Source organism: Piliocolobus tephrosceles, chromosome 4 (genome assembly GCF_002776525.5).
Source record: "Piliocolobus tephrosceles isolate RC106 chromosome 4, ASM277652v3, whole genome shotgun sequence".
NCBI lineage: Eukaryota > Metazoa > Chordata > Mammalia > Primates > Cercopithecidae > Piliocolobus > Piliocolobus tephrosceles.
In genome coordinates, this window is record NC_045437.1 from 114,056,729 (window position 1) to 114,083,110 (window position 26,382).

The 26,382-nt window shown below is 56.3% G+C and overlaps 2 protein-coding genes across 4 annotated transcripts; one reads left to right on the plus strand and one right to left on the minus strand.

Moving 5' to 3' along the window:
• Positions 1-7,939: 7,939 nt before the first annotated feature.
• Positions 7,940-10,677, minus strand: LOC113225189 (translation initiation factor IF-2). The gene is made up of 2 exons (XM_026456423.2): positions 10,169-10,677; positions 7,940-9,817 (listed from the first exon to the last, which is right to left on the minus strand). Exon 2 carries the CDS (start codon positions 9,342-9,344, stop codon positions 8,709-8,711), a length of 636 nt encoding a protein of 211 aa, XP_026312208.1. The 5' UTR covers positions 9,345-9,817; positions 10,169-10,677; the 3' UTR covers positions 7,940-8,708.
• Positions 10,678-12,746: 2,069 nt separating this feature from the next.
• RNF44 (ring finger protein 44) lies at positions 12,747-25,222 on the plus strand. 3 transcript variants are annotated; one of them, XM_023185023.2, is made up of 11 exons: positions 12,747-14,529; positions 19,689-19,839; positions 20,073-20,201; positions 20,575-20,742; positions 21,181-21,354; positions 21,474-21,635; positions 21,723-21,847; positions 22,115-22,202; positions 22,287-22,408; positions 22,543-22,642; positions 22,844-25,222. In XM_023185023.2, exons 3-11 carry the CDS (start codon positions 20,148-20,150, stop codon positions 22,904-22,906), a joined length of 1,056 nt encoding a protein of 351 aa, XP_023040791.1. In that variant the 5' UTR covers positions 12,747-14,529; positions 19,689-19,839; positions 20,073-20,147; the 3' UTR covers positions 22,907-25,222. The 3 variants fall into 3 exon arrangements, with proteins under 3 accessions (XP_023040791.1, XP_023040790.1, XP_023040789.1); XM_023185022.3 differs by lacking the exon at positions 12,747-14,529 and adding an exon at positions 14,553-15,315 and having other exon boundaries at positions 20,012-20,201; XM_023185021.1 differs by lacking the exon at positions 12,747-14,529 and adding an exon at positions 16,348-16,901 and having other exon boundaries at positions 20,012-20,201.
• The last annotated feature ends 1,160 nt before the right edge of the window (positions 25,223-26,382 follow it).

Sequence of the window (26,382 nt, forward strand, 5' to 3'; positions counted from 1 at the left end):
CAAAAAAAGAAAAAAAAAAAACTTAGCCAGGCGTTGTGGTGGGCACCTGTAGTCCCAGCTATTCAGGAGGCTGAGGCAGGTGAATGGCGTGAACCTGGGAGGCGGAGCTTGCAGTGAGCCGAGATCACGCCACTGCACTCCAGCCTGGGTGACAGAGTGAGACTCCGTCTCAAAAAAAAAAAAAGAGAACTATTGGCTAGGTCTGTTGGCTCCCTCCAGGCCAATACCAATAGTTCTCATTTTTTAAAGGAGCAAACACAGCCCAGCACTTTGGGAGGATCACTTGAGCCCAGGAGGTTGAGGCTGCAGTGAGCCAAGACTGTGCCACTACACTCCAGCCTGGGCGACAGAGCAAGACCTTGTCTCAAAAAATAAAAATAAAATAAAATAAATTAAAATGGGGGTTCTCTACATTCCAAAAATTACTGTTTCCTTGTTCCCAAGCCCTCTGGCCACTTCTGTTCTTTCCGGCCTCTCAGAAAAGGTCTGACCCAGCCTGACCAACATGGTGAAACCCCGTCTCTACTAAAAATACAAAAATTAGCCAGGCATCGTGGTGCACACCTGTAATCCCAGCTACTCAGGAGGCCGAGGCAGGAGAATCACTTGAACTAAAGAGGCAGAGGTTGCGGTGAACTGAGATCGCGCCACTGCACTCGAGGCTGGGCGACAAGCAAGACTCCGTCACACACACACACACACAGACAGACACACACACACACACACATTAGCTGGGTGTGGTGGTATGCGCCTGTAATCCTAGCTACTCAGGAGACTGAAGCAGGAGAATCCCTTGAACCAGGGAGGCAGAGGTTGCGGTGAGCCAAGATAGCGCCATTACACTCCAGCCTGGGAGACGGAGTGAGAGTCCATCTCAAAAAGAAAGTGCTTAGGGAAAGACCAAAAAGGACACAGGAGAATCAGGGAGACTCTGGCCCCCACGCCATGAGATGTGTAGTCTCTAGAAACCCTCACTAGTCCCACCTGGCCCAGGAGGTGCCAGCTCTTCAGCCTTGGCTGGGAGGGGGCTTCAGCCACATCTCAGAGCAGTCCACGGTGCCAAGATTTTCTAGAATTTGGAACCACTGGGAGTGAGGATACCCGGACTTCCCAGGGCCTCCAGGAGGGTCAGGGTGGGGAGGTGGGTACTCCTTCAGTGCGGGGAGCCCCCGGGGTGCAATCAGCCATGATGCTACAGAGTTCCCCTAGCACCGCCACCGCTACGTGGCCAGCTCGCCATGCACTTTCACTTCTGCTTTTTCATTGACTTCTCCTAGCTGTTCCCAAGCAGGAATTATCCTATCCTATTATTCCAAGGAAACCAAGGCTCAGAGATGCCCAGAGATGGGTGAGCCAGGGGCAGCAGGTTAGACCCAGGCTGCCTCCAAATCCAGGGGTCCCTGGGCAAGCCTTGGTCTGGGCTCCGTTGATCCAGGAGGCCATGCCTGCACCCACAGAGCAGACTCCAGCTGAACCTGGGTGCGCCGAGCAAGGATGTGGAACCTGAACACCAGCTCCCCGCCACGTGCCCTCCCAGTGCCTATGGCCCAGGCCACCTGGCCCAGCAAACACATACAGAGTCAAACGGCCCTGGGTTCAGATGCCAGCATTTCACATATTTGTTGTGCAACTCCAGGCAAGCTCTCTCCCCTCTCCAGGCCTCAGTTTCCCCTCCTGAGAAATGGAGTGAGGATAAAAAATCATGGAGTCTATACACGGGCCATGACCTGTTTTCATCAATGGGACCTCAGTGCTCACTGGGACCCTGCCTTGTGCCTGGTACCCAACCCAGCACATGCCTGCCTGAGTGATGCAGCGTGGCGCCAACTGTCAGCTGGGTCCCCACCTCCTCTACCAGGGCAGAGAGATGTGCAGGGCCCAGACTGGGCAGAGCCGGGGCCGGCCTGGGTCAGTCCCTGCCTGACACTTCCTAGTCCTGGCTGAGGTGGCGCTGGGCTCGGTCATGGGCCACATGCCCACCTTCACCTCAGGGCTCTTCTTGCCCTTTCTGGAACTCTTCTCATCCCCATTTGATAAATAAGGAAACGGAGGCCCAAAAGCGTGAAGCAGCCCACCAAGGTCAAGGTGGAGCTGGGATGTGAACAGAGCAGCTGGGCTAAGAGTCCAGGCCAGCTTTCCCCTCCTCAACTCCCGAGCATCCTGTGAAGGGGCCAGGCCAGTTACCTAATTTCCCTGGGGCGCCTGCCTGCCTTCCATCCTGCGAAGAATCATCCTGCGAGGACTTGGATGGGAAGGGGGCCATCAGCCCCTAGCGAAGGAGGTATTATTATCCCACGTTTACCAAAGAAACAGGCCTCACAGCAGGCTGGGACTCCAGCCGGGTCTGCCCCATCTAGCGTGGGACTTCCCCTGCCCAGCTTCAGGGGAGACTTTAAATACCCCCAAGCTTGCCTTGGCTCTAGGGACCTCCCCCAACCCCCACCAAATGTCTCTGGCCCAGAGACTCCCGATGGGCTGGACGGTCCCTACCTGTGTCCCGTTCGCCACGGAGGTGGCAGGCAGGCGCCAGACAGGTGCCAGGGCACAGCTGGGCACCTTCTACGGCCTGCAGCTATGTGACCAGCAGACTTTGGCACCATCTCCACCTCCACTGAGCAATTATTAACCCTGCCAGAGACCACACCTCCCAGAAATGGACTGACTCCTAATGGGGCACTGAGTAGAGCTGGGAGCCCCGGACAGGAGGCAGGGACCAGGGCACCAGAGCTCCTGGTGCTCCCGGGGCTGGAGGCCCACACCACAGGAGAAGGGGCCTGACCGACCCTGAGCCCAGAGGACCTGGGAACAAGGCCCAGCCCTGGGGCAGGCTGGAGGCAGGGACGGTGAGAGTTAAAAGGTGATGCCAGAGCCTCCATCCCCTGCCGGCTACAAGTCTTCAGTGACAGGAGATCTGTGGAAAAGTAGGGGGTTAAGTCAGGAGAGGGAAGTGGTAAAACAGTGTAACAATCAAACACTGCGTGGCCAGACCAGTCCCTGTGAGGTTCTCATGGAGGAGTGGGGGCTACCTGAGCCTGGACAACCCACTTTCGAGCCTATTGACACTGACCCGACCCCGCACTGAGGCCCTCCAAAGGCATCTGCCTGTCCCCAGGGGCTTCATCCACCCCCCCCCCCCAAAAGGCTGCCTTTTATTTATTTATTTTTGAGACAGAGCCTCACTCTGTCACCCAGGCTGGAGTGCAGTGGCACAATCTCGGCTCACTGCAACCTCTTTCTCTCGGGTTCAAGCAATTCTCCTGCCTCAGCCTCCTGAGCAACTAAGATTACAGGCATGTGCCTCTACACCCGGCTAATTTTTTGTATTTTTAATAGAAACAGAGTTTCACCATGTTGGCCAGGGTGGTTTCGAACTCCTGACCTCAGGCGATCCACCTGCCTCAGACTTCCAAAGTGCTGGGATTACAAGGATGAGCCATGGAGCCCGGCCCCCAGGCTGGCTTTAAGCGCTGTCCGATGTGGTGGCCTCCCGCAGGGACTCAGTCACAAGTCCTCCTTATCCTCCCTTTGGCTCAGCCATCACAGTTGACACAGAAAGGGGACCCTGGACACAACTTTCTTAAGGCACAACACTGGGTCATCACCATTGGGTGGCCCTCTTCTTGTGGGCAGAGGACATGTCTGATTCACAATAGATACATAGTCATGCACCATATAGCTGTGTTTTGTCAACGAACCACACATACAGTAGTGGTCCCATGAGAGTATAATACCGTATTTCACTGCACCTTTTCTGTGTTTAGATGCACAAATACTTACCACTGCGTTACAATTGCCTGCAGCGTCTGGTTCAGTTCCAGGCTGCACAGGTTAGCAGTCCAGGGGGACAGCTGGCGGCATACAGCCTAGGTGTGTAGTAAGTGGTACCATCTAGGTTTGTGTAAGTCACTGTATGATGTTCACACAACAATGAAATTGCCCGATGACACATTTCCCAGAAGGTGTCCCATTGTTAAGGGATGTGTGACTGTGTATCAGGCAGTTGCTATAGTCAGGCGTTTTAATAGTTTGTTTCCCGACTCTCCAAATGTAAAACATATTAACAAAATATATATGCCATGAGCAGAAAAAGGAGAAGAAGCCCAGATGAAGGGAAGCCAAGTGAGAAAAACAAGGGTAATCTATGCCTGAATTGAGGCCACAAAATACTTGTCTTGAGCTGGGGGCAGTGGTGTGTACCTGTAGTCCCAGCTACTTGGGAGGCTGCAGCAGGAGGATGGCTTGAAGCCAGGATTTCTGTGCTGTAGTGCATTATGTTGACGGGGTGTCCACACTAAATTCAGCACTAATATGGGTGAACCCCAAGGAGCAGAGGACCACTAGGTTGCCTCAGAAGGGGTGAACCAACCCAGGTCAGAAACAGAGCAGGTCAAAACTCAGGTGCTGCTCACTAGTGAGATCGTGCCTATGAATAGCTACTGCACTCCAGCCCAGACAACATAACAAGATCTTGTCTGTACAAAAATAAACAAATTATATATATATATATTTACTTTCAAGTTCTGGGTAATTGTATAGGTGGGTTATGAATCAGGTTCTGAGCTTCCCAGTAGGCAAAGCAAAAAGGGAATTAAGATCTATTAAGTCCAGCATCCATTCATTTTAAAACATTTGCATAGGCCGGGCATGGTGGCTTGTGCCTATAATCCCAGCACTTTGGGAGGCTGAGGTGGGTGGATCACCAGGTCAGGGGTTCGAGACCAGCCTGGCCAAAATGGTGAAACCCTGCCGCTACTAAAAATACAAAAATTAGCCATGCACGGTGGCAGTTGCCTGTAATCTCAGCTACTCAGGAGGCTGAGGCAGGAGAATCGCTTGAACCCGGGAGGCAGAGGTTGCAGTGAGCCAAGATCGTGCCACTGCACACCAGTCTGGGTGGCAGAGCAAGACTCTGTCACAAAAAAAAAAAAAAAAAACAACACAAACTACTTTGCATATAGCCAGGTTCTGGGAGCTATGAGCTATGATGCAGTTCTGAGTTTTGATAGCCAAGAGACTTTTCCTCTTTTTGAGAAGTGTTTCTGAGGAAAGGAGGCTGCAGTAGCACTTGATACGACTATTACAATGCAGGGGTTAAGAGACCAGGCTCCTCCTGGGGCAGACAGCTGGGTTCAATTTTTTTTTTTTTTTTTGAGACGTAGTTTCACTCTTGTTGCCCAGGCTGGAGTGCAATGGCGCAATCTTGGCTCACTGCAACCTCTGCCTCCTGAGTTCAAGCAATTCTCCTGCCTCTGCCTCCAAGTAGCTGGGATTACAGGCATGCGCCACCGCGCCTGGCTAATTTTTTGTATTTTTAGTAGAGATGGGGTTTCACCATGTTGGCCAGGCTGGTTTTGAACTCCTGACCTCAGGTGATCCACCCGTGTCGGCCTCCCAAAGTGCTGGGATTACAGGCGTGAGCCACTGTGCCCGGCCACAATTTTTTATTTTATTTTTATTAATTTTGTTTACCTAATGTATATTCACAAATGGGTTCAATTTTGGCAGGGCAAGTTACATAACCCCTCTAAGACTGTTTCCTTATCTGGAAATTGCAGGTAATACATGATGCCTACCTGGGAAGGTGGTGGTGAGGATGTAATGGAATCACGCATTGAAAGTCCCGGGCACAGTGCCCAACACAGTAAGGTCTCGATGAATGTTAGTTTTCGTGGTGGCGTGGTGGCGACCACTGCATTATTACTACTAATATCACCTCATTTAATCCTGCCAGTAACTCCAGGGATGATTTTTTTCCCCTATTACAGATGGGAAAAGAGACACCTGGAAAGGTTAGATCACCACCCAAGATTACAGAAGGTGGCAGAACCGGGATATTAGCACATGTCTGTGCAATGATTCTTGCCCCTGACTTTCCTGCCACAGCCATCAGATTCCTTTCTGAAGGAAGTAGGCACTAGTCATCGCTGGTGGCTTAACTGGTAAGAGGCGAGGCAGGTGACCCCGCCCAAGGCTCCAGGCTCCCCACTCTGCCTCAGACCATGGGAGTCAGCTTGGTCACTCTGCTGTGCCCCAAATAGGGCAGACCCCAATCCAAGCCCCTGCCCTCCCTCCCTGCCCTTACGGCTGAGGCAGACAGCTCTGAGTCACTGCTCTGGCTGCCACAGGTGTGTCCTGGCCTGCACAGACCTTTGGACCCATCAAGATGTGTGGCCAGATGGTGCCCTGCCCATCTCAAGGGGCACCATCCACCTGCCACAAAGCAGCCTGGGAAGCACACGGGGATCTGGGCTGTGACGATCCAGGTCCAGGTCTAGGTCCAGGGTTGGCTTCATGGAACAGCAGGCAGCCAGGCAGAGTGGGGCTAAGAGCCCAGGATATGGACTCAGGTGACCTGGGTCCTAATCCCCCCAACCACTTACCTGCTGGGGGCTTGGGCAAGGTACATCATCTCCCACATTATTGGTGTCCTTGTCGAAAAGAGGCCTAATGCAGACTCCACCTCATAGGCCTCCTCTAAGGAGTAATGATGTAATGCATGACAGCACTTAGCACAGGGTAAGTAACGGGGTGATGTACACGAGGCAACAGTTTAGATACACATCAGGGTTCCTTCACAGTCACTGTCTTAAGTGTGTGCCTTAAAAAATATTTTTAATCAGAAAAACTTCTCGGCTGGGCGCAGTGGCTCATGCCGGTAATCCCAGTACTTTTGGGAGACTGAGGCAGGCCGATCACTTCAGGCCAGGAGTCCAAGACCAGCCTGGCCAACACGGTGAAACATGAAACATGGTGAAACTCCGTCTCTACTAAAAATACAAAAATTAGCCCAGTGTGGTGGTGCGCACCTGTATGCCAGCTGCTCAGGAGGCTGAGGCACAAGAATTGCTTGAACCTGGGGGTGGGGTGGGGGGAGGTTGCAGTAAGCCAAGATTGCACCACTACACTCCTGCCTGGGTGACAGAGTGAGATTCTGTCCCCTCCCCCCTCCAAAAAAAAGAAAAGGAAAACTTCTCATTACCTGTCTTTGCTATGTGCATCCACTACATACTCAGAAATTTGTCAAGTCGAAATCAAGTGTTAGCTTGCCCGGGAGCTGGGCAAGTCTCTCCTTCCCTCTGAGCCGCCATTTCTTTACCTGCAATACCTCTGACGCCCACCTAGTGCACAGTCTGGGCTGAGGGTGACTCTCTGGTGTGAATGCATTAACCCCTCAACTCCCCAATCCTGCCCAGAAGTTGCACTTTGAAGGGTACAAAGTCCCTTCATTGCTCTTACAAATAACCAACCCAAGAATATCCCCGTGATGTCACAGACTCAGCCTTCCACCCTAGAAAGAACTAGGGGGCTGGGCGCGGTGGCTCACTCCTGTAATCCCAGCACTTTGGGAGGCCGAGGCGGGCAGATCACGAGGTCAGGAGTTCAAGACTAGCCTGGCCAACATGGTGAAACCCCGTCTCTACTAAAACATAAAAAATTAGCTGGGCGTGGTGCCATGCACCTGTAATTCCAGGTACTCGGGAGGCTGAGACAGGAGAATCGCTTGAACCTGGGTGGTGGAGGCTGCAGTGAACCAAGATCGTGCCACTGCACTCCAGCCTCGGTGACAAAGTAAGACTCCGTCAAAAAAAGAAAGGACAAGGCCGGGCGCGGTGGCTCAAGCCTGTAATCCCAGCACTTCGGGAGGCCGAGACGGGCGGATCACGAGGTCAGGAGATGGAGACCATCCTGGCTAACACGGTGAAACCCCGTCTCTACTAAAAAATACAAAAAGCTAGCCGGGCGAGGTGGCGGGCGTCTGTAGTCCCAGCTACTCCGGAGGCTGAGGCAGGAGAATGGCGTAAACCCGGGAGGCGGAGCTTGCAGTGAGCTGAGATCCGGCCACTGCACTCCAGCCCGGGCGACAGAGCCAGACTCCGTCTCAAAAAAAAGAAAGGACAGAGAAAGAAAGAAAGGAAAGAAAAGAAGAAAGAGTGAGAGAGAGAGAGAAGGGAGGGAGGGAGGAGGAAAGGAAAGAAAGAAAGAACTTGGGGACCCATGAGACCAACTTCTCCCCACCCCAGAGCCTCCTTCCAGGGCACTCATTCCCTCTAAAGCTCTCCTTTAGGTGGCTGTTCTGTCAACAAACGGCAGCTTTAAAAATTAAGTAGACCGGGAGGCAGCCGCTCCACCGTCTAATCAGCCCTCCGCAGAGGACCTAAACCTTGGCTGAGAAGACGACCTGGTTGGGCAGCCTGCGGGAGGCGCGGTCCGCATGGACTACCACCACCTGCATGCCAGCCAGAGCGCGGCCCGCGGCAGGGTGCAGCCCTCGCTGGCCTAATGCGCCCAGGAGGCGGGGACGGTGAGGCTCCCCTCCGGAGCTGGGACCCGCGGCCTGAGCAGGTGCCGGCCATGCCCTGGTCCAGGTTGGTTCTAGCGATGGGGACACAGGGGTTGCGGGGAGCGTAATCCCTCCCCACGTCTCGGCCGGCCGCCTCGTCTTTTGTCACTGGAGTCTTCCATCCTCCTCCTGAAGAAGGTATCATCACTTCCATTCCGCAGACTTGAAAACTGAGGCTCAGAGAATGGCCCAAAGTGGGGAACCAAGATCTGCTGACCCCAGAGCAGCTCTCTATTAGCTACCCCCGCGCCCATCGGGGGTGGGGGAGGGGACACACTCTCCGGGAAGCGAAGATTCTCTGAACGACCACGGGGTCGTATTGTTTCCCCTGTTTCACAGACGAGGAAACGAAGTCACTCCTCCAAGGTCACGGAGGCTGCCAGGCCCCAGGCGCCGCGCCCTTACGCACCCCTGGCAGACTGACGCTGGGCGGGCGCGGCCGAAAGAGGCTCCGCCCCGCCCGCGCCACCCGCGCTCCCGCACGCGTGGTGCGGTCCAGGCGGCTCCATTCGCGAGGGGCCGGGGCGGGGGTCCTGGAAGCTGCGCAGCCGGCGTGGGCCCCGCGCGCCCGGGCGGTGAGGTCCGCGGACGGTTCCCCTGCACGGGGCCGGAGAGGGGCCGCGGCAGGCGGCGCGCGGGCCGCAGCCGCACCGCGAGCCCGGGCTGCAGCGGGAGCGACGCGCCGGCCGCCGGATGGGGGTGGAACCCCGCCGCGGCCCCAGGTAACGCCCGGCCCGGACCCTGCGCCGAGCGTCCCGGGCGCAGGGCCGGCGAGCAGGCGGCGGTAGGGGGCGGCCGCGGGCCGGCGGAGGAGCGCACGCGGGGGCTTCCCGCCAGGCCTCTGCCGGAGCCCGCACGGTGGGAGCTCGCAGTCCCGGTCCCGGCAGCGGGAGCTGCGCCGCTCTTCTCCCCGTCTGCTAGGTCCAAACGCCCCAGCTCGGGGAGCCCCAGGGAACTCCGAGCCCCCGCGTGCCCTGCGCCCCGCGCACGTCCCGACCGCCATCCCTGGCGGGTCACGGACCGCGAGCCGGAGACGCGCTGCAGTTCTTTGGCCTCGCCATGTCCGTCCTAGACATTTCCCCGACGCCCCCTGTGCCAGCCGCCGGGGAGCCAGAGCGGCCAGAGCCCTGCCCTGGAGCGGCTGCAGGTCCGGGGAACAGACCGCTGCACTCCAGCGCCGTCCTTACTGCATTCTGGATGTCGGAACGCCGCGGGGTCCGGAGAGGGTCCGTGTCTTGCCCAAGGTCACACAGCTTCCGTTGCCTGAAAGCCACTAAGCTCGAGTTGAGCTGGTGCCGGGGGCTGGGAAGTGGGGGGAGGAGGACTGAGATGGAGGGACAGTGGGGGATTCGGGAAAACTCGTCTTCCTGGGTCTTCCAGGGACCGCACTCCTGCAGCCCTCGGTTTTCATCACTGAACAATGCGGTGATGGGTTCCTGCCACCTTTGCAGAATTTGGGGGTTCCCGTAGTGAGAGCTGCGGGGTGGGGAGGAGGAGTCAGAAAGGGGAACGCCCCCACGCCACACCCACACAGCGCACACCTCCAAATGCAGACCCAGACCCGAAAAGTCGGCAGGTACCGCCCACCGGCACACACACAGAGAACCTCCTAGGAGGATGCTTTCACCCCGCTTCACACCTGGACAAACAGTCCCACAGACCTTACTGACTTCCCCAAGGTCACAGGCTAAGCAGAGGCAGGACGGGCTGGCCTCAGGGGCTCTGTCTCACCCCTCAATGTAGTCCTTTCCCCCAGTGGCCTAGTTATTCTCGATCACCCAACTTTACAGACTAGAGACTGAGGAGGAGAGGAGCCATAGAACTTACCCAAGGTCTCGAAACTGGAGCCCGAGCGCTGAGGGCCAGAGCCCCAGACTTGGAGCATCTCTCCAGACGCGCTGCCCTCGCCGCCATCTGCACAGCCACTCAATAGAGCCAGAACTCGGGGCTCAGGGGTGTTGAGGCCAGCCCTGAGTGGAGAGGACTTAGCAGGGCCTTGTCTACTCCCTCCCTGGTGTGTGAGGCTCTGGGCCCTGGTCTGATGCTCTGGTATCTGGGAGGTGTGAGCCCTGAGCTGGCTTTGCCAGGCTGTGCTGTGTCCCCGGCTGGTACCCCAGGCTCTGTGTCCCGGCAGCTCCATCCTGGGAAGGTGACTGGGCCCTGCCTGTTTGGAGGGAGGTTTGAGGGGCCTTGGAAGAAAGAAATGGGGTACTTTCTGACTCTGAGGGAGAGATGCAGCCAGTTGTCCAGGCTCTGGGGTAGGTGAGAACCCTGGTCGGGCAGGGCCCCATCAGGAAACATGGCCATGTCCTCTTCCTGCCTCAGCCTGCACAAGCCCCTCCCCTCTGCAGAGGAGGCCTGGGGGAGGAAGCCGGAATGTGGCATCTAGTGCTTTGTGCTGGAAGGATCAAACTTTGGATCCCTCTCAGGCTCCTGTCCACCCTGATCTGGAGCCATCCACTAGTCCCTGAGCCTCTGTGTTCTCCCCTTTCCCTGGGGACATCTGCATTTGGTTCTTCAGCAACCACGGGGGCCCCTGTATTGGCATTCCTATTGCACAAACCACACAATGTGAGATTAGAATGGGATCCCAGGTTTGCCTCTTGATGGCTGCATGACACTGGGTGAGTCCTGTCACCTTTCACCTCATCTGTAAAATGGGGCCAATGCTGGTGGCCAGCTCTTAGATCATGATGAGGAGAGGATCAGGATAGGACTTGCCCAGAGCAAGTCTAGGACTCTAGGACCCCTGTTTCCCCCATAGAACCTCACAGCAGATGCCAGAGCAGATGGGCCACTCCCATCTGAGGTTTCACACTTCTGGGCTCTGTGGTGAGGGTCGGCCCCTCCATGACTCTGAACCACTTTCCTCTCTGTGAGATGAAAGTAAACAACACCTGCCTGCGAGGGCTTGGGGTGTGAGGAGAACGCGGCTGGCACTGTAGGGGTGCAGGCCATGTCCCCGCAGCAGGGTTCCAAAGCCTAAGATCCATCAGTGACCCTGAGGAGGGATTCAAAGAAAAGTTCAGATTTCTGGCTTCATTTGAAAAACTGGAAAATTCTGGGAAAATTGTGCCTCCCTTCCCATTTAACCCAGAGTGATTTCACAATCACCCACGAGGTTTTTCAGGTTAGGGGGAGATGTGTTATTGGCCTCTGGTGCTGAGGGGAAACTCAAGTGACTGGGGATTTACTGAGGGTTTCCTGGGGCCAGGACAGAGCAGGGGTTTCCTGGTCCTGCAGGACAAGAGGCAGACCCAGAGCCCCATCCCTGGTCATCCACCACCCAGCGTGAGCCAGGCCCTAGACTGGGTGTTGTGGGCCCTGCTGAGAGCAGGGGGAGCAGTCACATGGAGATGGCCTTCTGCTCTCATGATGCAATGTGATGGTAATCCTAATGGACTGAGGATGCCAGAACAAGCCGGCGGGGCAGGGAAGGCGCCAAGGGAGTGGTCCTTGAGCTAGCCCCAAAGCATGAGCAGGATTTTGCCCAGTAAGTAGGAGATATTGAGGACATACTAAGCAGGGAGAATGCCACAGTCAGAGGCTTGTTGGCTTAAAAGTACAGGATTAGATTGTGGCTGGAGGGTCGCTTTCCTGGGGTGGGGATGGTAAAGGTGGTCTCACTGTGTGGCCTCAGATCCTCATCTGTAAAATGAGGCTGGGGTACTCGTATGTGCCAGTGAAGGCTGGACATCTGTGCACTTAAAAAAGCCAAACCCCTTCAGTCAGGGGAATTACTGAGTGAGACTCACAGAGATTGTGACAGGACTGTGTGCAAATTAAATGGCATGAAGTAAAGGCTGGGGTGCATCTAGCTCTGCGTTCAAAAATGGGGGATTCAGCACAGCTGGAGATGCCACAGGCAGCTTCCTGTAAAAGGCGAGATAGGAACAGAGCTTCAAATGGCCGAAAAGTGAAATGGATTGGCAGAAAGGAAAAGAGAGGGCATCCCAGGCAGGTGGTCTAAAAAAGGCAGGAAGGTGGCAGGGAGAGAAGGCCAGAGGTGTGAGAGGAGGGACTGGGGAGAGGCGAGCCTGAAAAGTTTGGGCAGGAAGAGCTTGTTAAGTGCAGCCTCGAAGCCAGGCAGTAGGGAGCCACTGTAGGCCCTATCCATAAGGGCAGGCAGGCAGTAATCTAACAAATATGTAGGTACCTTCGAATGTGGGGAGGGTTTTTTTTGGTTTTGTTTTTTTTTTTTTTTTTTTTTTGAGACAGAGTCTCACTCTGTTGCCCAGGCTGGAGTGTAGTGACGTGATCTCGGCTCACTGCAACATCCACCTCCTGGGTTCAGGCGATTCTCCTGCCTCGGCCTCCTGAGTAGCTGGGTTTACAGGTGCGCGCCACCATGCCCGGCTCATTTTTGTATTTTTTGTAGATACGGGGTTTCACCACCACGTTGGTCAGGCTGGTCTCAAACTCCTGATCTCATGATCTGTCCGCCTCGATCTCCCAAAGTGCTGGGATTACAGGTGTGAGCCACTGCGCCCAGCCAAGGGGAGGGTTTTCCAATTGCTTTTATGTGGTGGGGAAAACAAAAGGTTGAAGGAGACATTGGAGGTGAAGGAACAGTTGATGATAAGGAACTGGTTAAAGACATAACCTTGTATATCCACACTTATTCTCATGCACACGTAATTTTTAACTGTGATAGATAGAGTTTGGCATTCCAGGTAACATCGATAGCACTGCATCATGAACTTGCTCTTGTGTTGCTTAGAGATCTGCAAACAGCCGGCTCAGTTCCATCTTCAGTCATTGTGTTGCACAGTGATACTGATTGTTGCTGGTCTAAACATTGCCATAAACATGTCTGTTCCCCAAGCTGAAAGGGGATTTCTGATTCTAAGGGAACAAACGGTTTTCTGGCTTAAAAGACTTAAGACATAGTCTCTATAATAGTTTTCTTTTAAAATTTCAGTGGGTTATGATGCATAGGGTTTTTTAAAAAGAGCTAATGTGCAATATATACAATAGTCTATCCTCCTGACCCACTTCTCCCTTCCAGTTCTCCCTAAGGGCAACAATTGTTAATCAGTTTTCTGTATACTCTTCCAGAAATAAATGCAGATGTGGTATATGTCCAATTAAAAAAACCTGATACATACTGTTACACCTGTTCAGCATCTTGGTTTCCATTTTTATTTAAAATTTGGGATTATGAAATATACCAAAGAAGCAAAGAAAGTGAGCTCCCCATCCCCTTGCCCCATGGCCCACCACGCAGGTTAACAGATGTTAACATTTTGCATTGGCGCCTTGTTTATGGCTGTCTTGGAGGTAGCCCCATGTCGCCTCCAGCTGCCTCTTTGTGGTAACTGCCCGAGAGTCGTTATTGATTATATATGCATGGACCCAGTATTCATTATTCGACCTGTTCCAGCTCTTGAATATTTAGGAAATTACTGATTTTCTGCTTATATGATTGTGATGGAGGTAATACCTCATTTTGTATAAATTTTGCCCGGGCGGGTGGGCTTCGAGGCAAAGGAGAACGAGGCTTGGCTTTGGGTTAGGTTCAAATTCCTGCTCCGCCACACTTCTAGTTGTGTGATCTGGAGTAAGGGAAGGCCCTCACTTTCCCCATCTATAAAAAGAACTGGCTATTAGCAATCCCTCCGTCTCATAGCTGCTGAGAAGAACAGAAAACTAAAGTATAGAGACTTCACTCGGCTTAGTTCCCAGTTTCCCTGGGTTGGGAGGTCTCCGCGGGGACACCCAACTCTCAAGCCCAGCCTAGCAGCTAGAGCGCCCGGTGCCTGCAGTTTTGCTTTAAGCTACAACCTGTTCCCCGCCCCTCTTCCTTCGCCGCCACGCTGGGGGCGGGACGGTTAAATGTCTCTGTGACGTCAGCGCGAGCGGGGCCAAGCTCCTTGCCCGGCAGACGTTATTTCGTTTGCATGGGTAGCCTGCCATTGGTCTGTTGGGCAATCTGGGCCGTCCCAGCTTTTTAAAGACGCCGCGTAGTATAAACAAGGAGATGTGGGGCGGCCGGGCCATGATGTCAGCGCGGTGCTGCAGCTTTTGGGGGTGACGTCATCTCCGGGAAGGTAGCTGGCCCAGGGTTGTTAGAGCTAGCCTAACCACTTGGGCCGGCTTGAGGCCGCTCTCGCCCCGTCAGAGGTCAGACCCATTGCACTTCAGTATCTCAGGCGGCACCCTGTCCCCGAGGAGGGGACCATGACACAGTAAGTCCGTACTGCCGGTTCTGCTGCAGTACGTTTTTTCGGCAGGGAAACTGAGCCTCAGAGGTGCGAGTAGTTAGCGAGTTTGCATAGCAAGTTCGAGTTGCAGCCGATCGGTTTTGCCCACCCTGGGGTCTCCCCATCTTTATATCAGTCCGTGTGGCCCCGCCCCTTGCTTTTGACTAGGGCTGCGGTCACTTTAAGTGCGAAGGTGGGGGCGAGGAGGTTAAAAAAAAATCTTTCAAGATGGCGGCCCAGTAGTCACGTGCGTGGTCGCGGCGAGTGATTGGCTCTCAGGGCGGAGCTCCCGGCGCGGGGCGGGGCCCCCGCGGGCTTGCAGCGGGCTACTGTTTGCCGTATCCTCCTGGCGCGCCCCCGCGAGCCCCCTCCCGCCCGGCGCGCGACCCCGCCGCTTCGAATGTTGTGAATCAAATGTGGGGTTTGTTACATTCGGCTGCCGCCGCGGACAGTTCTTAAAGGGCCAGCCGCCGGCTGCCGCGCAGACCCAGCTGCGTCCTGCGCCGCCTCCCGTTCCCTGAGGGCCTGGGCCGAGAGAGACTGACCGCGTGTGGGCCTCGCGAGGCAGACGCCGTCGGGCGGACAACAAAGAGAGAGGCCCCGGAAGGACCCGGGCTGCCCCTGGACCCGGGGGTGGGGAGGCGAGCACATTGTTTCGCAGGGCGGGAGCTCTTAAAGGGTCCAGGCAGGCCCCCCCCCCCCCGCCGTCTGCCCAGTTTGGCCGTCTTAGATCGGAAACAAAGGAGTCAACGTGTGGCCGGGCGGCCATAGGTGAGTCGGGGCCAGGGCCCCCAACTCCCTATTCCCCTACTCATGGACCTCCTGTTCCCCTCCCCTGGGAATGGGGGCCGTGATCTAGCTAGCTCCGCGGGGGTTAATCACGGGCGGTCCAGACTGTGGACAGCGAGACCCCAGGGATCAGGAACCCCCCCTCGGGCCCCCGGTGGCCGGGCCGGGTCTCCCCTCTCCTGCGGCTGAGCGCTGCGGTTGGAGAGGAAGGAGCCGCCCCCTCCCCCTGCGGCCGCCACTTCCTTTGTTGTTGCTTTTGTCTCTCGCCGAGCACATGGTCCGGGATCCTCGGCTCTTAAAGTCACAGCGCTCCGGCCCCTGCGCTGCAGTCTACCCTCCCGCCCCCGGTGTCCCTCCGAGAGCGGCACAAAAGAGTGGGAAGCGGACAAGGGAGGCCCCTCTCGGGGCAGACGTCCGCGCCTCCGCTCCCCAGCACTATGCCTGGAGAGGGGTGGCTGGGTAAGCTTCCCAGAGCCCCACAATATGCACTTGGCCCGCGTTGGAGAGCCCCCGCCTTCCCCAGGGACACTGGTCTCCTCCCCCACTAGTGTGACTACCTGGTTTTTTCTTGACTCTTCTGGTTTATTTGGGCGCTCTGGGAAGGAAAGATTTCCACCCCCATTTTACAGTTGTGCCAACTGAGGCTCTCAGAAGCAAAAGGATTTTCTTGACCAAGGTCACCCAGGGAGTTTTCTCTCGTCGTCTGGTGGTCCGGCCCTCAGCGGCTTCCAGTTGGGAAGCTCTGCTTGCGCTGGGCAGAGCCTGCTAGTTTGGAGTGGGGTATGGGAAAGTAAGAAGGGGGGCTTCTCTTCCTGGCTGTGTCTGCTCATGCCCCCAGGGTCTGACTTTGTTTTTATCTGCAAAAGGGAGTGTCTCTTCCTGCAAACAGATCCCTGGGGCTCTTAGACCGAGGTCGGGGTAGGTGCTTGGGGCGCTGGACCTAAGGGGTTGGCCGGCTTTCCTGGGTGGGTGTAGAGGGGTGGTGTTAACTGCAAAATGCATTGCATGCCTCAGGGCGGACGGGGCTCAGCGACGGGACTCTCAAGACTTGATCGCACAGACCTCAGTGACAGCACAGCACAGAAATGTGGACTGGCAGAGCAGTTGTTAGGGGAGGCCACCTGGCCACCCTTGCTGTTTGACCTTGAGCAAGTTGCTAGCTCCAACTCTGGGCCTTGCTTGCTTCTGTGTACCACCGAGCTAAAGATGGGTGCCTGAAAGAGAGTGCTCTCCCAGCCTCCCGTACAGCTTGGCCACCCGGGATTAGGTGATTTCCTCCAGCTACTGATGCCACAAGGAGTTATGGGTTGGGGGAGTTTGGGCCTAGGAGGCCAACTAGGACGGACCAGTTCTGTTCCCTCTGGCCTTGTGGCCTAGAGTAACTTACTTCCTTTCTCTCAGCCCCAGTTTTCTCAGCTGTGAAGTGGGTGTAACCCTTCTATGCCACCCCTGTTCCTGGCAGGGCTTAAAGAACCAGGATCACTCTTCCCAACTGAGGTATTCCCCTGGAGTAGCCTGCTGCTCGGGAAGTGGCACCCTTCAAGCTCTGCTCAGGGTTGGAAATGGAGGTCAGTGTGTTGTAGTCTCTAATAATGATCATTCACACCCAAGCTAAGTTCAGACTTTACAAGCTGCCTCTGCTGTTGCCTTGGAGCAGTCCCTGATGGTAAACTGGGAGGTAGTTATTGGGCTGTTCCCATTTTACAGATGAAGATACTGAGGCTCGGGAGGGGAAGCCCTTGCCCATGGTCTATAGGCAAGAATCTAGCTAGAAGTCACTGTCGTGTGTGAGTCTGTGAGGGCCGAGGCTCTTACCCATACCTGGAGGCCCTTCTGTCTTCTGGCTTGCTTTCACAGCTCCTTACCACCTTCCTTGCCCTGGGGAGTGGGTGCCTTTGTAGGGTGTCCACAGAGCAGACACCCCCAGGCCTGGACCTCCGTGAGAGTGCCTTGGGTCTGGCACTGCTCAGCCATCTGCAAGCCATCCTGGCATAAGAGGAGCAGTCAAGGCTGCTGGCTTGGTGGCTAATCATGGGTGCTTTACGGCCAGACTGCTTAGGTCATGCCCCTGTGTCCTCACGATTCCAGCTGACTGGCCTTGGACCTCACCTCTCCCAGCCTTGGTGTCTTGGCTGTTGGGAGGACTCACCAAGTTGGCGCGGGGGAAACAGCCTAGTTATTATGCTGCTTGTTCCGCACCAGCAGAACTGCGGGCTCCCAGGCTTTCTGAGGTTAGCTAGGGTAGAAATTCCCAATCCTAGCTGTGCTGTGACAACTTCTGGGGAATTTGATAAAAATCTAGGTGCCTTTGTTCCCTATCCCTCCAAAGCGTCTGGTCCAGGAGGCTTGGGATGGGCCAGGCATCTGCTGTTTCAGTTATTTGGGGATTTCCTGAGTCTCCCTTGGCCGTTGTTTCCTTGGCTGGTTTGTCGGCAGGAATTAGGGAGGCTGTGTGTGTAGACATGGCTGTCATGATGTGCACTTGGTCCAGGCCAGGGGTCACAAACCCAGTCCCCGATGGTGGGCAGGCAGAGGATGGGCCTGGGTGGCCTGGAGGGAAAGCTCTTGCTCCCAGTGAGGGGGCCAGGCAGAAACAAGTGGGACCAGACTTGCCATGAGAAGCCAGGTTTTTTTGTAATCTCCCAATTTTCAGTCGTTGGCATTAAAGTCATCGCTGCCAGACTGGGTGGCCTCGGACTTGTGTGATTGGCTCTGTTCCGTGCACATTTATCCCATCAGGCCTGCCCTGAGCTGGACACAAAGTGGTCCCTGGCCCTGCCCACACCCTCTGTTGGCCGGGCCCCATCTCCCATGTGGGCTCCTTTTGAGAAGTAGGACCCAGGCTTGTGAAGTGCAGCACAAGAGGAAATGGTTCTTGCTGCTGTTGGCAGGAAGGAACTAGGTGTTGAGCTGACAGTTACGCTGGCTGGCTGTGTCAACAGGGAGGCGACATTGAAAGCTGGGTATCAAGGATGCATAGGAGTTTTGTTAGGTGGGAGAAGGGATGGAAGGGGCCTCCCTGTGGCAGGAACAACAAAGAGCTGGTCCTGTCGGACGCATCCTTCAGCTTTGCAGGGCCTGATAGGTTCTAGAGCTTTTCCGGCAAGGGCCTCGTCCCAACTTTGAGTTGAGCGGAACCCTGAGGTGGAGCCAGGTCCCTCGACATCCCCCACCTGGACCCTCGGCTCTGGCCGGAGCTAGGAGACCCTGCCCAACCCATTCCTATTCAACTTCCTCTCTCCGGTTCTTGCTTCCCTTTTTTCTCAACAGGCCCCACCTCCCACTTTGAGGGCTGGGTTGGGGGCCCCAGAGCAAGGGCCTGGCTGCATGCCAGACTCCAGTCTCCCCAGGCCGGCTTCCTTCATTGCCTCCGTGAATCCTGGGACTGGTCCTCTCTGTTGGCAGCAGAACACAGGGAGAGGCTTGTCTTTGGCCCACCTCCCAGCTTTAACACTACCATGGGGCTTTGGGCAAGTTTCTTCTGGCTGAGCCTCAGTTTCCTCCTCTGTCAAATGGGCCAGCTACACATTCTTGAAAGGTAGATGAAGTCACACTTGGGTACGCACAGTGGGAGCAGGTTAAGGAAAGAAAGAATAGTGTCTTGCCTTGGACTGGAAGCCCCCAAGGGCAGGAGCAGGTTAGAACCTCTTGCCTGGCGCCCGTAAGAGGAGAACTGGGTCCCAGGCCTGTTTGGAATCCCTGCTGGAGCCAACCAGAGGGAAGGGAGGATGCTGGAGCCTCCTCAGGAACCCCCAGCTGCCACCTGGAGGCCAAGTTGTAGCCCTTGGTATAAGGCAGAAAAGGGTCCATCCCTAAGCCCCTTTCCGAGACAGGGTGCCCTGAGACCCCGCCCAGCGGGAGCCTATGGGGAGCCCACTGGCCTGGAAGCACGCTGGCTGGCTCCCTGAGCTCACAACCGAGGAGGCCTGGGTGCTGGCAGGCTGAGTTGTCCTGGCTTTTCAGCACTGGACCCCAGGGCTCGGAGGAGGGGCACGGCTGAACACCATTGGTCCCTGGGGTCACACTGCAGAGGTTGGGTTCTGTCTCCTGACCCCTCATGGTACAAGCGCCTGGACTCCTCTGTGCCTCAGTTTCTTTTTTTTCTTTTTTCTTTTTTTTTTTTTTGAGACAGAGTCTCGCTCTGTCACTAGGCTGGAGTGCAGTGGCGCGATCTCAGCTCAGCTCACCACAACCTCCGCTTCCCAGGTTCAAGTGATTCTCGTGCCTCAGCCTCCCAAGTAGCTGGGATTACAGGTGTCCGCCACCATGCCTGGCTAGTTTTTGTATTTTTAGTAGAGACGAGGTTTCACCATGTTGACCAGGCGCCTCAGTTTCCTTGTCTCCTTGCCTCCTAGGGTTGTGAGTCCCGGCCCAGCCCCTCCACCCCCCTGCCCCCCTGATGCGACCATGGGCTCTGGCAGTGACTAGGTGGCCACCCTCTGCCCCTGTGGGTCAGCGGCGATTCTCTGCGGGACCCGGCAGCACCCCGGGCCAGCTCTGGGGAAGGTAGGAAGGAGCCTCACGGTTCTGATGCTGGGGCACGGGGGCCAGCAGGGGTGGGGCGCAGGGCCCTGAGCTGCCCTCCCTCCCCATGGGGGGAGTCACCCTGGCTTCTCTCCCTGCTCTGTGCACGAGTGGCTCCCCTCAGTCCTATCGGGGCCTCCTCTCTGTGGTGCAGCCCCAGCCTCGAGGGTCCCCTGGCCAGCCCACCTGCCCGGGATGAGCGCTTACCCTCCCAGCAGCCGCTGTCCCGACCTCCACACCTCCCCGTAGAGGAGCGCCGAGCCTCGGCTCCTGCCGGCAGGAGCCCCCGAATGCTGCACCCAGCCACCCAGCAGAGCCCGTTCATGGTTGATCTCCACGAGCAGGTAGGCAGAACCCCATCCCCTGTGCCCCTGGCCCTGTGAGCCATTCTAAGAAGCAGAGGCAGCAAGGCCTTGATTTCACCTAGCTTGCTTCATTTCACGTCCCAGGGAGGCATTATTAGCCCTGTTTTACAGGTAGGTAAACTGAGGCCCAGGGAAGGGGCCACAGTGGATGACTGGCAGAGCTGGATTCCCACAGGGCTTTCTCTGCCCCGGGGACCTGGGAGTAGAGGCACAGTCTGGTCTGCACTGAGGTAGGCCGCTGTGGAGAAGGGAAGGGAGCCGGCAGCTGATCGTGGCAGGACGATTTCTCCTGAGAGTAGCCCTCACGGCCAGCTTCCTTCTCACACTTTCCTGGCGTTCTCTCTACCCACAGGTGCACCAGGGACCTGTCCCTCTGTCCTACACAGTCACCACAGTGACGACCCAAGGCTTCCCCTTGCCTACAGGCCAACACATCCCTGGCTGCAGTGCCCAGCAGCTCCCAGCATGCTCCGTGATGTTCAGCGGGCAGCACTACCCCCTCTGCTGCCTCCCGCCCCCGGTGAGTGAGTGTTTCCAGCTCCTGCTCCACCAGCTGCAAGCCCCAGGCACAGGCCAGCGGCTCAGTGGGCCCAGGGCAGCCCTGAACTAGGCTGAGCTATCCAGCCGTCCAGGCTGTCAGAGCGCCTGCCTGGCCTCCCCAGGAAAGCATACGTGTATTCACATTTGGTAATAGAGTGTTTCAAGGTTCGGGGACCTTCCAGTACCCCTGTACCTGCCTTACAGCTTGGCAGAGGCCCAGGAGTTGAGGCTGTGGGCCTGAAGAGTAGAGTGTCCTGCCTGGTGGCCTAGGACAGGGATAGGCCTTCCACACGGTTTCTTGTGCAGACCCTGGAGCTGCTGGGTGTGTGCCGGGTGGGGACCTTTTGCTGGGTGGCATGGCATAGATGGCCCAGAGCCCAGGAGAACATTCTCAGCCTCCTGTCCCCTCTCTCGGCAGCTTATCCAGGCGTGCACCATGCAGCAGCTGCCTGTGCCCTATCAGGCCTACCCCCACCTCATCTCCAGTGACCACTACATCCTGCATCCCCCCCCACCGGCCCCACCCCCGCAGCCCACCCACATGGCGCCTCTGGGGCAGTTTGTGTCTCTGCAGCCCCAGCACCCTCGGATGGTGAGTTGGCAGGGGTCCGACGCTGGGGGGGATGATGATGGAGGGGGATGGCGTCGGGGGAGGCGGGGCGAGGACAGCGTTGTCTCACTGACTTCCTGACCCGGCGCCGCTTCTTCCAGCCCCTACAGCGGCTCGACAATGACGTGGACCTGCGTGGGGACCAGCACTCCCTGGGTAGCTTCACCTACTCCACCTCTGCGCCTGGCCCAGCCCTTTCCCCATCGGTGCCCCTGCACTACCTGCCCCACGACCCGCTGCACCAGGAGCTGTCCTTTGGTGTGGTGAGTGCCACCCCGAACCCCACCTGGGCTCCGGGCTGGCTGGGAGGCAGGCCTGTCGGGCTGACCTGCACCTGACCCCTCTTGCAGCCATATTCTCACGTGATGCCGCGGAGACTGAGCACCCAGAGATACCGCCTGCAGCAGCCACTGCCCCCGCCGCCCCCACCACCACCCCCACCACCCTACTACCCCAGCTTCCTGCCCTACTTCCTGTAAGTATCAGCACATCCACCCGAGGTCCCTGATGCCCTGTTCTCCTAGAACCTCCAGTGGTTAGACCCAAACACAGCTCCAGGGGCCCCAGGGCCTCTGAAGCCATCTTGCGTTCTCCCCCAAGCCTGACAGGCACACCAGCTGGGCTACCTTCCCCACTGCAACGTTCTGGGCTCTGTTTGCAAGGAGGGAGTCAGGAGAGCGGCTCTGTGCGCCCCTACTCCTTTTGACCTTGACCCTGGGCCCCCACACTTGTCTTTCTCTAGCTCGATGCTGCCAATGTCACCAACAGCAGTGGGGCCCACCATCAGCCTAGATCTGGACGTGGATGACGTGGAGATGGAGAACTATGAGGTCCCGTGGAGCCCCATGCTGGGAGGTGGGGTTTGGGAGACCTGCAGCCCTGGGCGCCGCTGACCGTTTCCTGCCCGCATGCAGGCCCTCCTGAACCTGGCCGAGCGGCTGGGAGATGCCAAGCCCCGCGGCCTCGCCAAAGCAGACATAGAGCAGCTCCCGTCATACCGCTTTAACCCGGACAGCCATCAGTCAGAGCAGACGCTGTGAGTGCCATGCCCCCCTCCCGCCCCTTTGAACACAGCTGGCTGCCATGGGACGCCCCTCTCAGGGGAGTCACACTCCACTGAGCCTTCCCGTGGACCTCAGTGCGGAGGTGACGCTCCGTGCCCCTCTGCAGGTGTGTGGTCTGCTTCAGTGACTTCGAGACGCGGCAGCTGCTCCGAGTCCTGCCCTGCAACCATGAGTTCCACACCAAATGTGTTGACAAGTGGCTGAAGGTAACACTGCCCAGGCCGGCTCCTGGGCATTCCTCGTGCAGTGACAGGGCATGGATGGGCAGGCCTGGGCTGTTTCCCTCCTCGTCCTTGTCGTCATCTCGGAAGTTCTGGCTCCAAGGGGACCAAGTCCCCCCAGGTGGCTGCACAGATGTGATGGGTTGGGGCTGGTGAAAGCAACGCCTGACGTGCATGTTCCCGCAGGCCAACCGGACGTGTCCCATCTGCCGGGCCGACGCCTCCGAGGTGCCCAGGGAGGCTGAGTGAGGCCACACAGCCGCCCGGGAGAACCCTGCGTGAAGCTCTGGAAACTTGGGGGTAGGGCCCAGGGAGGACGGGGAGGGAGTGGCCCAGGCCTGCCCCATCGCTCCTGCCTGTATCTCCAGAGCTGGTGCCAGGGTCAGCCCGGCAAGGAGTCCCTGCAATAAGCCCCTGCATTTGCCAAGCTCCAAAGACTCCCTCCCTAGACTGCCTGCCGGTCCGCCCGCCACGGAGCTGCCTGAGTGTCCCTAATCTGGTCTCCCTCCTGTGCGCCCTCGGGTCCTTCCTTTTCCTGCTGGCACTGAGAGCCAGGGGTCCGCTCCCCCGCTGGGGCTGGTGGAGATCCTTGGCCTCAGGATGGGCAGACAGCACCATCCTGGGTCAGAAGGTCTCGTGCTCTGAAATGGTGTGCCCTCTGCCCAGGTGGCACTGCCAGGTGCATAGACTGATGGTGTCACGAGGCCATTTCCTGAGCCCCAGGGCTGAATCCTCCCTCCTTGACCCCAAACAGTGAACTCAGGCAGCCGGCTCTGTGTTGGCTGCTGTGAGGGCTGAGTCTGGCTCCCTAGGGGACCCTCATCCCAGGCACAACATTCCAGCCCTACCCTCAGGCTGGAGAGTGTCCCAGCCTAGCCCCGAGCTGGGGCACACGTATCCTGAGGGGCCTGGGCCATACGGGGAGAGGGAGTCCTGTGTTCCCCGTGGCCGTCCCTCCCGGGGATGCAGCCAGACCCGTGCCCAGTCTCCTCTCCCTCTGTTGTTTTGCATGAACGTGAGGAGCAGCAGTTTTTGTTTATTCATTTGGCCCAAAATCGCGTGTAGGATTTGGGGATGTGGATATTTAAGACAATTTATGTTTTCTTTTGGTTTAATAGGGGCGGGTATAGGGACCAACTGGGACCGAGTGCCCAGGGGGCCGAGCACGGTGGTGCTGGCCAGTCTGCATGCATGCGTGTGCCAGGCCGGGCTGGGCTGGGCAGCCGGCGGTCGTGGGGCAGGGTTGGGGGTCTGTGCTCAGCTGATAACTGCCATGCACTGTACTGCACACGTCCCTAGAGCCTACCGGGACCCGACGCTTTTCAGGGCATTTCTCCCTCCAGCCGGGGCCCATCTCCCACCTGCCTGGGCGAGTCTCCTCCAAGGAAGTCCCAGGAGAATGGGGACCAGGAAGGCCATGGACCCCCATCTCCAGGGGGCCCTCCCAACCTGTTCCCTGTCCTCCAAGCTCTGGAGGAGGCCGCTGTAGGGTCTGGCTGAGCTTCCCACCCTCTTTCCCTGGTCCTAATCCTTTCTTGTCCTACACCCAGCTGGGGTTGCTGCCCTGAACGAACTGCGTGTGGGGCCGGCACATCCTAGCAGGCAGCCCCTGGCGCCTGCTGCCTCAGGGATGCTCCAACCACCCTCGTTCTCCCGGCAGCGGCCCTGGCTCCCACCTCCCGCCCCAGCCTGCCGTGGGGCCCGTCAGCCTGGTCCCACCCCCATGGAGAACCCAAAGTCTTACTGTATATAACTCCAGGTGACGTTTCTATATTTATAGCAGTGTTGAAAACCCACGTGTTTTACACAGAACCACCCTCTCCAACCCCTCCCTTCCCGACCCCAACAAAAGGTTTTCAAACCCCTTACGGTTCCTGGGGCAGGCGGAAACAGGCTCGCAGACCGTGTGTCGGCTGCAGCAGTGATTCCAACAAGCAGCTGTTGGGGAACACAGCATTTAAAAAATCATCATTAAAACCAAGATTTATACAACAATTACTTAGGATGTTTGTGATTTGCCGACCTTGCTATAGATGCCATGTTACCAATGATTTCCTGTGGTGGGGGCTTGCCATTGTTTACTTTTATTTACCAACTTCTGGCCTAGGCATGACAGTGGGCACCTTCCCCCAGCCCTGGCTGGGCCCAGCGCCTGTGTTCTGTGTTAGAAAGGTTTTATATATATATTAAATTACATATATATATAGAAATATATGTAATTTTGGGGGCCCTGTTCCTTGCACATTTTACAGTTACCTCATTTTTCCCATGTATGTATTTGAGAAAATGCTAATATATAGAGAAAAAAATGGTTCTTAAAGCTTAAATGTGTGGTTTTTTCCATTCCATGGGATTCACATTGGTTTGTAGCATTTAACATAACTAGTATGTTGTATTATATATATGTGTATACTGATTGAAATTTTTAACAGATTTGTACTTTTTTTAAAATGAAAGTTGCTAGTTCTGCTTGACCAAGTAGTGCAATCATTATTTTTTTTAATATTGTTGCTGATTTCAGAGGGATATTCACTAATAAATGTATGATGTATACCAACGACCGCCCACGCTGCCTTTGGCTGCCTGTGTCTTTTTGGTGGGAGGTGGGATGGGGATGAGGCCCGGAGCAGACAAGATTGCTGTTTGCTGTGGAACTGTGGGGTGGCCAACGCCCGCTCATCCAGAGGGGCCTGCCGAGCCAGTTCAGTGGTGGCCTATTCTAAGCTATCTGCTTCACATGTGAGTTAGGCTTCCGTTAGCAGGTGACAGGATTCCATCTAATTGGTTTGAGGAAAAAGTCACTTATTGGTCTCTTGTCATTTGAATCCCAAGGTAGAGGCCAGGCGCAGTGGCTTACGCCTGTAATCCCAGCACTTTGGGAGGCCGAGGCTGGTGGATCACTTAAGGTGAGGTGTTCGATACCAGCCTGCCCAACATGGTGAAACCCCTTCTCTACTAAAAATACAAAGAAATTAGGCCCAGCACGGTGGCTCACACCTGTAATCCCAGCACTTTGGGAGGCTGAGGTGGGTGGATCACGAGGTCAGGAGATCGAGACCATCCTGGCTAACATGGTGAAACACCGTCTCTACTAAAAATAAAAAAAAAACAAAAAAAATTAGCCGGGCATGGTGGCGGGCACCTGTAGTCCCAGCTGCCTGGGAGGCTGAGGCAGGGGAATGGTGTGAACCTGAGAGGCGGAGCTTGCAGTGAGCCGAAATCATGCTGCTGCACTCCAGCCTGGGTGACAGAGCAAGACTCTCAAAAAAAAATAAATTAGCCAGGTGTGGTGGCACAAGCCTATAGTCCTAGCTACTCGGGAGGCTGAGGTAAGAGAATTGCTTGAATCCAGGAGGTGAAGGTTGCAGTGAGCCAAGATTGTGCCACTGCACTCCAGCCTAGGTGACAGCAGACTGTCTCAAAAAATAAATAGATAAAAATGAATCTCAAGGTAGGTTCTTCTGTCCTGACTGGATCAGGGGGCTTAGGCCTGTCATGAGGAAATAAGGTCTCCCTCATTTCATAACTTGTTTTGTTTTTTCAATGGGAATGAGTCTTACTGTGCTGCCCAGGCTGGTCTCAGAACTCCTGGGTTCAAGCGGTCCTCCCACCTTGGCCTCCCAAAGTGCTGGGATTACAGGTGTGAGCCACCGTGCCCAGCCTGCAGCCTTGCTTTTCTCTGCGCAGTAGCGCTTTGTAGCCCTTGCTCAGTTTCCTCGAATTTA

Bases quoted from the DNA above. Each gene is read 5' to 3' on its own strand.
- LOC113225189 (XM_026456423.2), bottom strand. From the start codon at position 9,344: ATGGCGGTCGGGACGTGCGCGGGGCGCAGGGCACGCGGGGGCTCGGAG.
- RNF44 (XM_023185022.3), top strand. From the start codon at position 19,733: ATGCGACCATGGGCTCTGGCAGTGACTAGGTGGCCACCCTCTGCCCCT. The intron at 22,409-22,542 runs GTGAGTGCCATG...GCCCCTCTGCAG, and splicing joins CATCAGTCAGAGCAGACGCT to GTGTGTGGTCTGCTTCAGTG. The intron at 22,643-22,843 runs GTAACACTGCCC...ATGTTCCCGCAG, and splicing joins GTGTTGACAAGTGGCTGAAG to GCCAACCGGACGTGTCCCAT.